At 40.0% G+C, this 12,986-nt stretch overlaps 1 protein-coding gene across 1 annotated transcript in view; it reads right to left on the bottom strand.

The window, feature by feature from the left end:
• Positions 1-12,986, bottom strand: part of CRB1 (crumbs cell polarity complex component 1) — a 99,448-nt gene that overhangs the window by 52,509 nt on the left and 33,953 nt on the right. Inside the window, exons 4-5 of the mRNA XM_051804263.1 lie at positions 11,582-11,721; positions 10,016-10,198 (exon numbers count right to left, since the gene is read on the bottom strand). Of these exons, the coding sequence (XP_051660223.1) occupies positions 10,016-10,198; positions 11,582-11,721 (323 nt within the window). The remainder of the gene's footprint in view (positions 1-10,015; positions 10,199-11,581; positions 11,722-12,986) is intronic.

A 12,986-nucleotide genomic window follows, 5' to 3' on the forward strand; every position in this document is an offset into this window, starting at 1 on the left:
GCTACAGATGGGAAATATGACACATAATTGTATCGTAAAAGTTAAGAATATTTGGGTTCTTCACTCCATCCCCTCCTGTATATAGGCTTGGCAGCATTAATTCAGGAAGGTTTAGAAGATTATGTGTATATGACAGCCTGGAGGATTTCCATCATTGCGATTTTCCTTCCAACTCTTTTTTTTTTGAGGAGCATAATGACCTATGACAACTAAGCTTTATTCTCTGTGGAGTCTGACATTGCTTCTGTTTAATGGATCAGACAGTTTGTGATACATCAGTACTAGACACTTTCTTCCCCACGTCAACCTAGGGTACCTCTCCAATATTTCCCATCTGTGCTGACCTGTGTGATCAAGAGGTCGTGTCCTGAAGTCAAACCCAGAATCGAAACACTCACTTCTACCACGGGCCAGACTATTAATGTAACCCATTTAATTTACATCAAGTTGGAACCTGACATTCAATTTCTCTCTCCAGAAGCAATTATTTTTAAAGGAACATGCCAACAATATTGCTTGGCTTAGAATAGCAAAAGTTCAAAAGGGTAAAAAACATTTCACACCATAAATAAAGAATTGATTATACTTGAAAACAAAGTTTGTAATTACTACTGACATTTCTGAGCCTAGATGAGGTGCCTTTTATGCTTTAAAAACTGATGTCACTTATGCCACCAGCATTATGGGAACCTTATGTAAGGGTCTGAAATAGTCCTGTGCTGGTATTTCAGGTACAAAGAGGAAAATATGAACATTTTGCATGATGTTTGGGTCAAATATCTACTTTTTGCCAAGAGACAGTGCAAAATTCATTGTGGGTGCCTCCTTTCACCCCAATAACTCTGTCAGCAGGACCACTGACATAATAAGTAAATTTCTTAATTTGTTATTCTTCTTGTGTGAAAACTAAGGCTCCAAGGTGCTAACAAATCTTAACTAGAAATAGCCTGTCTGGGTCATCAAATTACTCTTTTTTACTTAAAACAGTGCCATTTTTTTCCATAGCTTTTACAGCCCTGGGTGGACTTTGCATGACTGGCCGCAGACCAATATCCCTGAATTCCATGTGGAAGATCCTGCTAATCAAATTGTGTGGTGCAAAAGCTAAAAATTGACTCTAAGAATTTGGATTAGCAAACAGTGTTCATCACAAAGTCTTTGAGAAATAGCGTCTTCCAGATCAGGCTCTAATGACAGTGTTGAAATATCAGCTAAAGCTAGAATTTGCTAATGTCTAGCAGATGCTAGACACGGACAGTATTTTGTGCTCCCTCTACTGGCTCACAGGAACAGAGGGGATACAGGGAACTTGGTTCTCAGAACTCTCAGAGCTGTGCTGGTACCAAAATGCTGATAACAGTTCAAAAAAATTGCATATTTTCACATATTAGGGCAGTTTATACTTTTTTAGGAGACTAATGCAAATAGCATTTTGCCAAGTAAAGCACTTTACTAAGGGTAAACAGCAATGCCATCCCACTGCTATGGGTTATTTGGGGATGTTTATATGTGAGAAATGGTATTTCAAAGGCACGTAAAAATCTGCAAGTGTGAAAACAGAGTAGCTAAGCTACATAAAAACTGTAACCCCTACAACAATGAAGTGATGAATGGCATTGTGCCATTTATATTTGATGCCTTAGCAATTTAATAGCAGCCTGCATTCTTTGAGCAAGTTTTCTCATACATCTTAATTTTTTATTTCAATGTAGGTCAATATTGCTTTCATAACAAATGTATACAGGTTTGGCATGCAAACATCATACATTTCCCAGTGTTACAAGCCATGCAATTGAAATAATTATTTAGTAATGAAGACCAGCATAAACTCTGCTTATTAACCAGCATACTCATGGCGTGCTGCAAAGTTTGCAGTGAGGAATGAAGACAAATCTTTTATTCCTACCACAAATCAATCCAGACAGAAAACTGTGCCCTTCAAAAATAGAAAAGATGCAAGTTTTTAACTAAGGACCTTTTTAACTAAGGGTCACAGAAAGGCTTTCTATAAGCAGAGCAGAAAAGTACTCTGAAGTACTTACTACGTAAGTAGTAGCATGTATGTATTTATATGTGTATTAACACATATATGTGTAAACACACATTTATACATACATGCATATGGTTCAGAACTACTAGCCCATGTACTATTTCTGACTGAACTCCTCCAGCTTCTCCAATGTCACTTCTGAATTCCTCTGTTATGAGAAGGAGAGAGAAGTAATGCCTCTTAAATGTTTGGTTGTATAATTTACAGTATTTCCAATAAACTGGATTTTAATGGGGTTCATGATGGTGACATTATCAAGGCTGGTTTTGAAATCATCTGTTGAGAAAAACACTATACTATTAAATTGGGTCATTTTGTTTATCGCTTGACATTTGACCTTAAATATTCCATAAATTAGAATGTATTGAGAAAGTAAAATACATTAGTCCCATAGCACAGGTCCTCTGTTAGTGTCTACTTGTTAAGCACTTTCTCTAGAGTAGTGAAAGCTGTATGAAGTGTAGATTTAAAGAAAATTCCTTTCTGTTTGGGGACAAGTTGTGCATCTGCCTGACTGCAATTTGACTGTAGTTCAACCAGACCAATGTAGGCTTACACAAACCAATGCTAAAAAGCATATGCTGTAAAGTAGCTCCTGAGATGGACAATCAAATTCTTTAGAAGACAAGCAAAGTTCTGCTGTTAGTTTTAGTATGCGCAATACCTTTGATTTTACCAGGGTTTGGGACCACACTTTAAAGGCTACTTTCATTAGTGGTTGTCTTTGCCATTGGATGTTGAGCATGGTGTTGGTCTGGGGCAAAACAAGCAAGAAATGAAAGGGCCAGAGAGATTCTTCAACAGAGAAAGATTGAACTGAGCAAATTCATAAACTCAGTCAGGAGAAGTATAAATATCTGAGGTATACCAGTTAAAAAAGAGAAGTTTATTCACAGATTGAAGAAAGAAATCAAAAAGGTAAGTAGGCAGTGCCTGAAGAAGGCACCAGAAGGAAAATTCTTACTGGGTAGACTAGATTTAACAAGTAGTCAGTCATATGATGGAATGACCCACCAGGAATGAGTGAAAGAAAAATAATAGGTACTTGAAAAATATTATCCCGCTGCCAAACAATATACAACTGCCTTTTTTGTTTGTTTGTTTTTGAAAGCATTTTTTGCCAGGTACTGGCCATACAGATTTGTTAAATCTAAGGACATTTTCTGTCTGTATGTTGCAAGATCTGGGAGCTTATGGATTAAAAGCCATTCATCCCCTCCTCCTTCCCTTCAAGGAAAAAAGCTTTTCATGCTAAAAAGTGTTTATGTGCAACACTGTTTAACACAGAGAGATGTGCCAGATTCAAAATATGCACTGCTTGCAGGCTCTGTCAATCACATTGGACTACATAATACAACTTAACATATCAGAGCAACTAGAGAAAATAGATCTTAGTAATAATGGGTCAGCTGTCAAATTTTAAAGAATAAAACTCTGTACATATTCTGAAAATAATATTGGTAGATGCTTCCTAATGTTTTAATTTCATATATTTCTAACTCAAAAAAAACCCCAAAACATCTAATATTCATGCATTCTTTTGATGCTGAATAATGCACAAGTGAGGGCTGCAATCTCTTTGCATTTCCAGTTGCAACTTGCAACAAGAAGAGGAGAGAGATTTCTCATGTAATACATATTTATCATTAAACAATATACATAGGCATATTCTCAGTGTTGCAAACCAAGTTTGGGGGCTAATTCTGTAAAGAGTTATCATAAAAAGCTCGAGAGCTCATTTCCTAATGGTCATGGTTCAGCTTTTACAAAATTCTAACATAGATTGTCATTACTAATAAAAATATTCTCCTGTCAGAAGGTTCCCTTGTACAATATGAATAATAGCAACAAGCTGAAATTTTCAGTAAAGCTGAATTTTATTACATTAAAAGGAGTCCTCTGCATAGTTAGTGCCCATGCCAAGTGCATATTTTGTTTCTAGAATCTAAAACTATTTCAGTCTCTACTTGGAGCACATTAAATAAGGTAACTGGATCTGATAATGATGTACAAATACATCCTCCATAGGCTATGAGACTCCACTGTTTGTTGAAGTAATGTCATTCCTTATGATCATATTGGACCTTATTCTATGTTTTCTGAATCAGGGATAATGCTTACACAAACATTCAGATTTTAGTGAGGCGAAACCCAAGCTGCAGAATATTGTAAATACAAAAATGTTATTTGGTGGTATCAATATCACTTAAAGACATATGCTACTCTTTCCTCAAGTGCCTCCCACTAAGTCAGAGTTCTATAACCAGTGATAAACACTAGGTAGCCGTACAACTACAGTCAGTGCATTTAAGCAATCACTCTCACAGTCCACTGCCATGTAGGGGGCAAGGTAAGTCATAAGAAGATTAATTTTTGCAAAAAAAATAAAACAGCTATTAGGCTTTCATAAAGCGTCTCAAGATATGGGCTGTTAAGGAAAGAGCTGTCATGAAAAACACAAGTTAGTCTTAGTTGCTGTGGTGATTTATATGGTGGAAGAATGTAAAAATTACACTTTCTTTCACTAAATGGTATTTCTTACAATTGTTCAAGAGAGCCACTACCTGCAGTAGAAATGAAATTGGAATGTTCCAATGGTTCTCCAATGGTAACTGATAAAAGAATGGCAAATTCATAAGTTCTTCTAGCTATAGCCTTATTTCAGTGCTGCCCACAATGTTCTGAGTTACGCTGCCTTTGTATGGCCATTACCGTACAGAGTGCATGAATTGTGAACCCAACCTCAGACTTCCTTCTGGGGACTGTCCAGAGAAAGACTAATCAGACTAACCTAAACAGTGAGCTTGGTCTGGGAGTTAGGCATGTGAGAAAGTTTTTGTGCTTATTGCAAAGAAAGCAGTTTGATCCTCAGTAAAGGAACAAACAAGATACTAGTGAGAACGCTGTATTCCTGGGGTCTGAAAGCATTTGCCTCTCCCTGGAGTAGACCACAGACCAGGGCTAAAGGATACATTTTGTCTTTCAAAGAGAATATTCTGACCATTTCCAAAAGTTAAGAAAAAAGGGAAGAAGGAAGAACTCTGTGACGGAACTAGAGGAGGGGCAAACTGAGAAAGAACCAGTTCTGACAGTGTGAAATTCTCCTTACCAGGATGCTACTGATAGAAGAGATGTTAAATAGTATTAGTGGATAGAATCATTAAAAGCTTGTCCAAATGTTCTTTCAAGATCAGAGGCTTTAGAAGAGATGGAAGAAGTACTTTAAAGTGCTAATTGTCTGTTTTGTGTAGGGTTTTTACAGGCAGTAAGTGCCAGCCAGGCCCAGAGGGCATCCTGTGTTGGTACAGCCTTTGACTAGGCTGGCCCTGTAATGCTGGAGCTTTGAGACTGACTGGGAGCAGTGAGAGGAGGTGGTCCTCCTCCTTCCCCTTGTGCTTTTGAACACAGGAATACATGGAGATCACAGTGGCTTGGACAGAGACAGGGCAGCACTGTAGAAATCTCTCTAGGAAAGCAATAACTTCTTTCCCATGCTCAGAAAATAGCTGCACTTTTTCGTGTTTTGCTGCACAACTGCCCGATACCACCGAGTTGATTTTGCAAGGGAACTTTTCACAGCAGTCTAACAGTGAGAAAGAGATCTTGTACTGACTGTGAATCGAATTTAAGCAGCAAAGATGTATGTTTGCATCCCAAATATAGCCTCTGTGAGGTTCCAGAGGGGTAAGAAGCCCAGAGGAAGAGATCTCTAGATCTAACTCATTTTTCAGCAATTTCATGTGTGTAGTGTTAGGAATTTCTCCTTAAACCAGCTAACTTTGAATGGGTACTTGATGGTAACATTTTCCTTCTTGAAACTTTGCTTATATGGGAATAATAATTAGCTAACAGTACTTCCAGACCTGTTAATTTTGAATTTGAGTGCCTGTCTTGCTTGCAGAAGAAGCCTGAGTCTCACTGAAAAGAGGAGCTGTGCTCTTGAAAGCTTCTTAACTTGAAAATTGTATTTTCTCTGTGTGTCTTCTCCTTTTTTATCCTCATTCTTTCCTTGAACAGCCTTGTCTTATTCTAAAGTCTCAGAATGAAGAGAAAATAACCTTTTAAACTGTGATGACAGGTCATGAAATAAAATGAATTAACTTGGTTAATGAAGGAATGATTGACTACTGTGGTGTGAGCAGATGAAGGACAGACAAGGAAATAAAAGTAAAAATAAAATTTGGAGTTTGGAGATGAGATCTTTGCTATTCAACTCCTTGACTTCATTTTTGTAAGTCACATTGCTTTATATGTCTAAGGACAGCAGCTGTGTGATCATTGTAAGGAAGGAGATTAAAACTAAAGAAAATATATAATTATTTTTATAATTATAAAAATATATGTGTGTATTTTAGGCTTCCCAAGTTAGTGGTAATATGCCCACTATCCTATTCATTACTCATAAATAATATTTATGTCTGTACCATGGGGAGAGGAGGATGGCTGGCTGAGACAGTCTACCCTGCCGTCTGCTGGGTGGTCTGCCCATAGCAGCACCTAAAGACATGCAGGGCAATGGAAGCCTGATGCCCTGTGTGCTTCTATGTTTCTGTCACCCTGGCTTCAGTGCAGAATGAGAGTCCAAATGGTTCAGTTTTTAGGTACTGGTCTCGTGATGCTCACAGTTCAGTGTCTGGGTGGAGATTTTCTTTACTTAGTTGAGTGCTGAGTACTCCCCCATACTGGCCATTTATCTGCCTCATCTTCTGGCTCTGGAAGACAGTTTCTTTCCCCCATGCATATGCCAGGAATTCAATACCCATACGACACCAGTCTGATCATATCATTTTCTCTTGCATTAGTCCAACAGACTGGGAAAAGGGCCAAGGAAATTTAAAAGAGAAAACCAGAAAACAAGACAAGTAAACGAAAAGGCCAAAACCCATTTAGGAATTCATGATGCCAAAGCAAGCAGCAGTGCTAGTGGCACAGCTGGCACACAGCAGATAACAAGACGCCAGCAGTGTTAAGGCACTGAGGAGCCAGCACTCGTCTGCAGACAGCAGGCACCCTGCTACAGTCAGGTCAGTGGGCTCTGCTCCTCTTACCCTTATTCTGCTGATGCAAAATGGATAAGCTTCACCCCTGCCAGCAGCACTGTCCTACCCACCTGGGGACCGGGCACAGGGAGCAGGACCTGCCTGCCTGGCACAGTCCCTGCTCCTTGGGCTCAGTTCCACACTGGATTGTGTCACTTGGTAGACCTTGCAAGTTCAGAAGCTCTTTAATTTTGACATGGTGTTAAGTTTATTACAACCTGGTGAAATGAGTCACTACCAAATCCATAGCTCTGCCTTCCTCCTTTCTCACATATTTTCATGAGCAAAGTGAAAAGTTTAACCTCTCAAATAACAGTCTTTTTAACAAATGTGCAGTGCTAGAGCAATACAATATATCCACAGTATGAAAGGACACAGTTCTAGGGTAACTATTGCCTTTAGCTAGCAGTAACAAATCACAAGACTTTAAATGAAAGCCCAATTTATTGAAAGTACTGTTGTGCTAGGGGCCAGCAGACCAAGGTAATATGAAAAAATCTAGGGCTTGCTACTGCAGAAGTACTTCGACCTCTTGAAATCTGAGTATCCCCAAACCCTTTGATTTAAAAGGGAGCTGCAGAAGTTTAACCCTTCACAGAACTCATACAGAAATTTTCTATTTCAGATCTGGATAAGGCATATAACTAATGTCCTCAATTCTATCTGGAATGAAGTTTCCAGACTGGGATTTTTATTTTTTATTTTGTAAGAACGAAATTGTGTAAATAATTTTATTTGCAGATTTGTTCATTTCAAGACTTTCAGCAGGACAACGGACTATTTTCAAGTCACCTGAACAATCACTATCTGTAACAAGATGCTGCCAGGTAATATCTATTCCTTTCTACCATCATGATGGGGAAATATATTATCCTGACATAGGCGTGTGTTTAGGCTCCACTATCTCCTGCCCTTAGGTCTAAAACTATAGTCGAAAAGGCAGATATTCTCAATTTTCAGTTCAATTACACTAATTTGTTTGCAATCTTATCCAGTAAGTTCAAAGACGCTGGTTTGTGCTTGTTACATATTGGCAATTATCCTCAGTTTAATTACACCTTTCCATTGATTTCAATGGCTTTTAGATCAGGCCATCACAATGCAGGGTATGTAGATTACTATTTCTGCATATTACCCCCATCAGTGAAGTATGATTATAATGTTATGTGAATGCTTTACTGAGGAAAGAGTCATAATAAAATGAATGTGATTTATTAAATAAAGTCTCTGTCCTGTTGCAATAGGAATCTGAGGGGTTATATCTAAAGCACGTGCAACTACTCAGGTGTTAAGGCTGGAAAAACTCCTGCCCTACAGCTGCAGAAATTTAGGATTTTTTGTGTTAATGAAATTCCCAGATGAAACGATTTGACATATTTTCCAGGCGACTGTTAGTTCATCTACATTAGATAAGAACCCATATACTGAGTGGTCCTGATCAGGGACTGACCTGCTACCTTGAATCATGCTACTGCTATCAACTCTAATCTTAAATCTTCTTTAATTTTCATTAAAACTTGTGGTTTATTTACTATTTGGAGAAATAGCTTTTCCTGGTCAGAGGCAAACATTTCCAAGTTACCTGGGGGAAAGAGAAGTGCCAGAGAGAGATGTGCATTGTTACTGCTACCACAGTGCCCTGTTAAAGATTGTGGTCTTCCTGCCTCCACCTATCTGGGCACACTGTTTGGTAAGAATAACTATTTTGGGGTTTCTTTCTAATGAAAGTTATATATCTAGCATCCAACAGGTATGTGATTAACTAGACTTACTTAAGGTTTTTAAAAATGTAATTTAATTTGCATGTGAAGTCAGCAGAAATTTCAGGGTCTCCAATACTTTCAGTCATATTTTGAAGAGTCTTGCATTGTGATTGAGGAGCTTATGGATTGAAAAAAGTGATTCAAGATTAATAGATTTAAGTACATTCTTACACTCTTTTTCTCCAGACCAGTTAGAGCCTACCTAAACTCCCTGGAGAGTAAGAGAACTCCATGTGAATGAAACCAGTAGAATCACGACCCAAATTAGGCAAACAAACAAACCAGGTGAAGGCAATTGATAAGGAAATAAGAGGATAAAGGATGATGATTAAACAAGGAAATACCTTTCAGGTTGTCTCACAGAGCTTAGAAATTTTTAAATTAGGACAAGACAGGAGGAAACGAAACTGGAAAGATGGACATCGCTGGAAGGAGGCCAAGAGAAAGAAGTGGCATGTGAAGAGGTAAGGGTGCTTAGGACAGCCTGGGAGATATCGAAAACCTTAGTAGAAGCCTCCTGTTATACTCTCTTAGGCAGAACAAAAGCTCAACAGCAACACTTAGTGACAGGATAGGGAAGGACAGTTTAGGGGAAGGGCTGGAACAAAAGCAAACAAGTCTCAATGCCCCTTGAAGAAAAATAAAGAGGTAACTTAAAGAGGTAACTTAAAGGGAAAGCTCTGGTCTCCATGTACTTTAGTACTTGCTATGTTGGAGACAGCAGTCATGCAACTCTCAGGAAAGTTTATAAGCTGCTTAGGAGATGAATAGAACGAGAAATTGACAGCTGGTTAAATGAATCTAGCTGTTAATTATTTTTTCTTTCAGAAGAAACAAGCGGATGGAGTTGACAATAAAATGCTGCAGGCCTAGAAGTGTACAGTCCAAACCCAACGGGTTGGTGGCTGTGCTAAACAGCGCAGGCTGGGGCAAAGGCAAGTCTGAACACATCCCTTTCATGATTATGGTCACTTGTAAATTCGACTGTTCGTTTGTTTGTTTGATTGTTTGTTCTTCCCTTAAGAGCAGAGCTACGCGCGCACGTGGAGGTTGCATTTGATTCGGGCGGCAGAACGCCCCGACGGCCCGCGCTGCCGGCAGAGGGACCCTGCGCCCCGCGGGACCCGCATCGCACCGACGGCACCGGGCCGGGGGCACCTTACCGGAGAAGCCCGGCGGGCAGCGGCAGATGTAGCCCTCGGCCCGGTCGTAGCTGAAGGCTGGCGGCAGCCCCGGGACGCGCCCGTAGAGCCCGGCCCAGGAGCGCTCCACGCAGTGTCCGCCGGAGAGGCAGGGGCTGCTGCGGCACTCGGCGATGTCCTCCTCGCAGCGGGACCCCGCGTACCCTGCGGAGAGCACCGCGACAGGGCGGTCAGTGGCGTGACACGGTGAGGTTCCGACCCGCCTGCCGTGAGCAGGGACACTTTCTGCTAGACCAGGCTGCTCAGAGCTCCATCCAACCTGGCCTTAAACACTTCCAGGGACGGGGCATCCACAGCTTCTCTGGGCAATTTGTGCCAGTGCCTTACCACCCTCACAGTAAAGAATTTCTTCCTAATATCTAATCTAAACCTATTCTCTTTCAGTTTGAGGCCATTTCCCCTTGTCACTACATACTCTTAAAAATAGCCCCTCTTAATCTTTCTTGTTAGGATCTCTTCAGGTAGTGGAAGGCTAGATGATCTTTAAGGTCCCTTCCAACCCAAACCATTCTATGATTCTGTGTGCTATTCATCCCTTTCAGACCCCAAAATATACACCAAATCTACACTGTGAATAGTAGCTGAAACGTGGTTTCAGGCTTTGTCATGTGCTAAAAGTTTTCCTCAGTTCCTTGAAGGTGCGAACGTTCCCTCGAGCTCCCTGCCAGGGCTTGGCAGCAGGACATTGCTCTGGCTATTTTGCATTGGGGAGCTGAGCTGTGCTAGGCAGAATTTGTCTGGGTCTTTTTTTGGCAATACGGTGAAGATCTGTGTGAGTAACAAGGCGCTGCATTGTGGTGTACACACACTCTCAGGCTGTAGAAAGGCAGAGGAGGGCAGGAAGTATAAATCGTTTAGTGTTTGTAAAGTGTTTCATCTGGAGTTTGAAGTGCTACGAGACTCCCCAAATTTTGGAAAATGTCAAGGGTTCTGCCTAATTTTTCCTTTTCTATTGCACCAAGAATCGTGTAGTCCAACAACACTGAGGCATTTACTTCCCACAGTGCTGTTTGTGCTCCTGCATCCTCAGTAAGGTCACGGGTGTTAAACTCCTACAGAGACTTCTTGTAGTTAGTCCATGTGCTGAAAGAGTTGTGTAGTCTCTCCAGAGAGCAGGGTCTGTATCCCCACTGTGGGTGTGGGGGCCAGTTTGCAAACAGCTGGATACACAAAGCCCTCTGGTAAAGAACACAGCCTTGTGGGTCTTACCCCTTGCTACCAGACAGAAGGGCTTGCACTGGTACCATGAAGGAGACCAGTTTCCCAGCATACCAATACACCTAGTTTAATTTTTGTTCATACATAGACAATGTTTTGCATTCACAAATGAGATTTTAGACTGGTTTAAAGGTTGTCTGAATGAAGACTAAAGAAAGGGTCAGCTGTAGCTGTGATGTATGTATCACACAGGCTGAAGGATTAAGTAACTGGGAGGTGGATCCCAGCTTTGACTGATGTCCTATCTTGACTCCACAATACTAGTGCTTTTGGTTTTGCCCAGTTCTGCTGTGAGAACTTGAAGCTTACCTGGCCAACAGTGGCACGTGTAATTGTCAGCATTGTCCTCACAAGTGGCGTTGTTGTAGCAAGGTTGTGACCAACATAAGGGAACGAGGGTCTCGCAGTGCAGCCCCATAAATCCAGTACCAGTACAGTTGCAGCTGTACCTGCAACACAGAATGCAGTGTTCCCTCAAGCTGGAAGTCAAGAGATCTCGGCTTTGTTCCCAAACCTGCACAGGCTTCTTGTGCAGCCTTTGCTAGCAGCTTACAGGGTTGAGTCCAGGCTCGAGACCACCATCTGGTGTTGTAGGAGAAACCACAGAAATTGGGAACCAACAATGAGCTGTTTCCTGAAGTATGTGATTTTGTCTGGGGACAAAGAACTGCTTGTGAATTCAAATTGGTTTTGACAGATCATTTCTTATAAGAAATATGGATCTTTCTTTTTTTCTTCCTTTTAAAAAAATGTTTTGGGGAAAATAGTTTGTATCTTTTAGAAATTATAACATTAACATTATTCACAAAATTAAAAGGGAGGAGGTAGTAAGTGTGTTAGTATCTCTTGCTCTTGGACTGGTACAAATTGAATTGGCAGGAAAAAAAGGGAATTTCTGTTCCTCAACTAAGTGATATTTTTTCTTTCATGAAAAACAGCCTTTTATTGTTAGGTTAGAAAAAAATGTCAATTTCTTGCTTAGTTCCAGTAATAACAATAATAGGAGTTCCCTTTTCATAGCAATGTTACTACAACAAAAGTAAACAAACTAGTATATATAGAAATTAACAACATGCAGGTAATCAGTAATGTCTGGGGGTTTTTGTTTGTGGTTTTTTTTTAGGTGAGCTGAGTATTATAGAATGTATCATTCTGTTCTTTGATGATCAGTGATGATCATCAAAGATGATCAACACGTGCATGTCATACGAGAAGACAGGCTTTTGCAAGGTAAATGTTAACTGTGCATGATCTTGGTCTAAAAATAACTATCAGAAACAAAAAATTATTCTTATATTTTCTTTTACATGATACGCTATTATTACACAATTGAAATCATGGGGAATCTTGCTGAATGAGAATTTCTCTGCTAAATATCTAAGTCTTAGTCTTGGACAGAAAGTGAAATTGTTGAACATAAAGTAACATCAGAGATCAACTGGCTCCTGCAACCTAATGGACCGAAAAGTGTAAACTTTTTACTACACTATTTAAGGGTGTACATGAGCAGAAACTTCTGGCAGGCCAGTTTATTACTAGTGTACGGATTATTCTTAAATCAAAATCAGAGATTACTTAGACCAGGTGGCATTTGAATTTAGGATATAAAAAGTAATGAGGAAGATGTGAATCAGAATTTTCATTCTGAGGTATGTTTTCAAACCAGAAGTCACTCTCTTTTGCTGTATTTTTTACACACTTCTTCCATGTACCT

This window comes from Manacus candei, unplaced genomic scaffold (assembly GCF_025592945.1).
Source record: "Manacus candei isolate 608988 ecotype Guabito, Panama unplaced genomic scaffold, ASM2559294v1 h1tg000005l, whole genome shotgun sequence".
NCBI lineage: Eukaryota > Metazoa > Chordata > Aves > Passeriformes > Pipridae > Manacus > Manacus candei.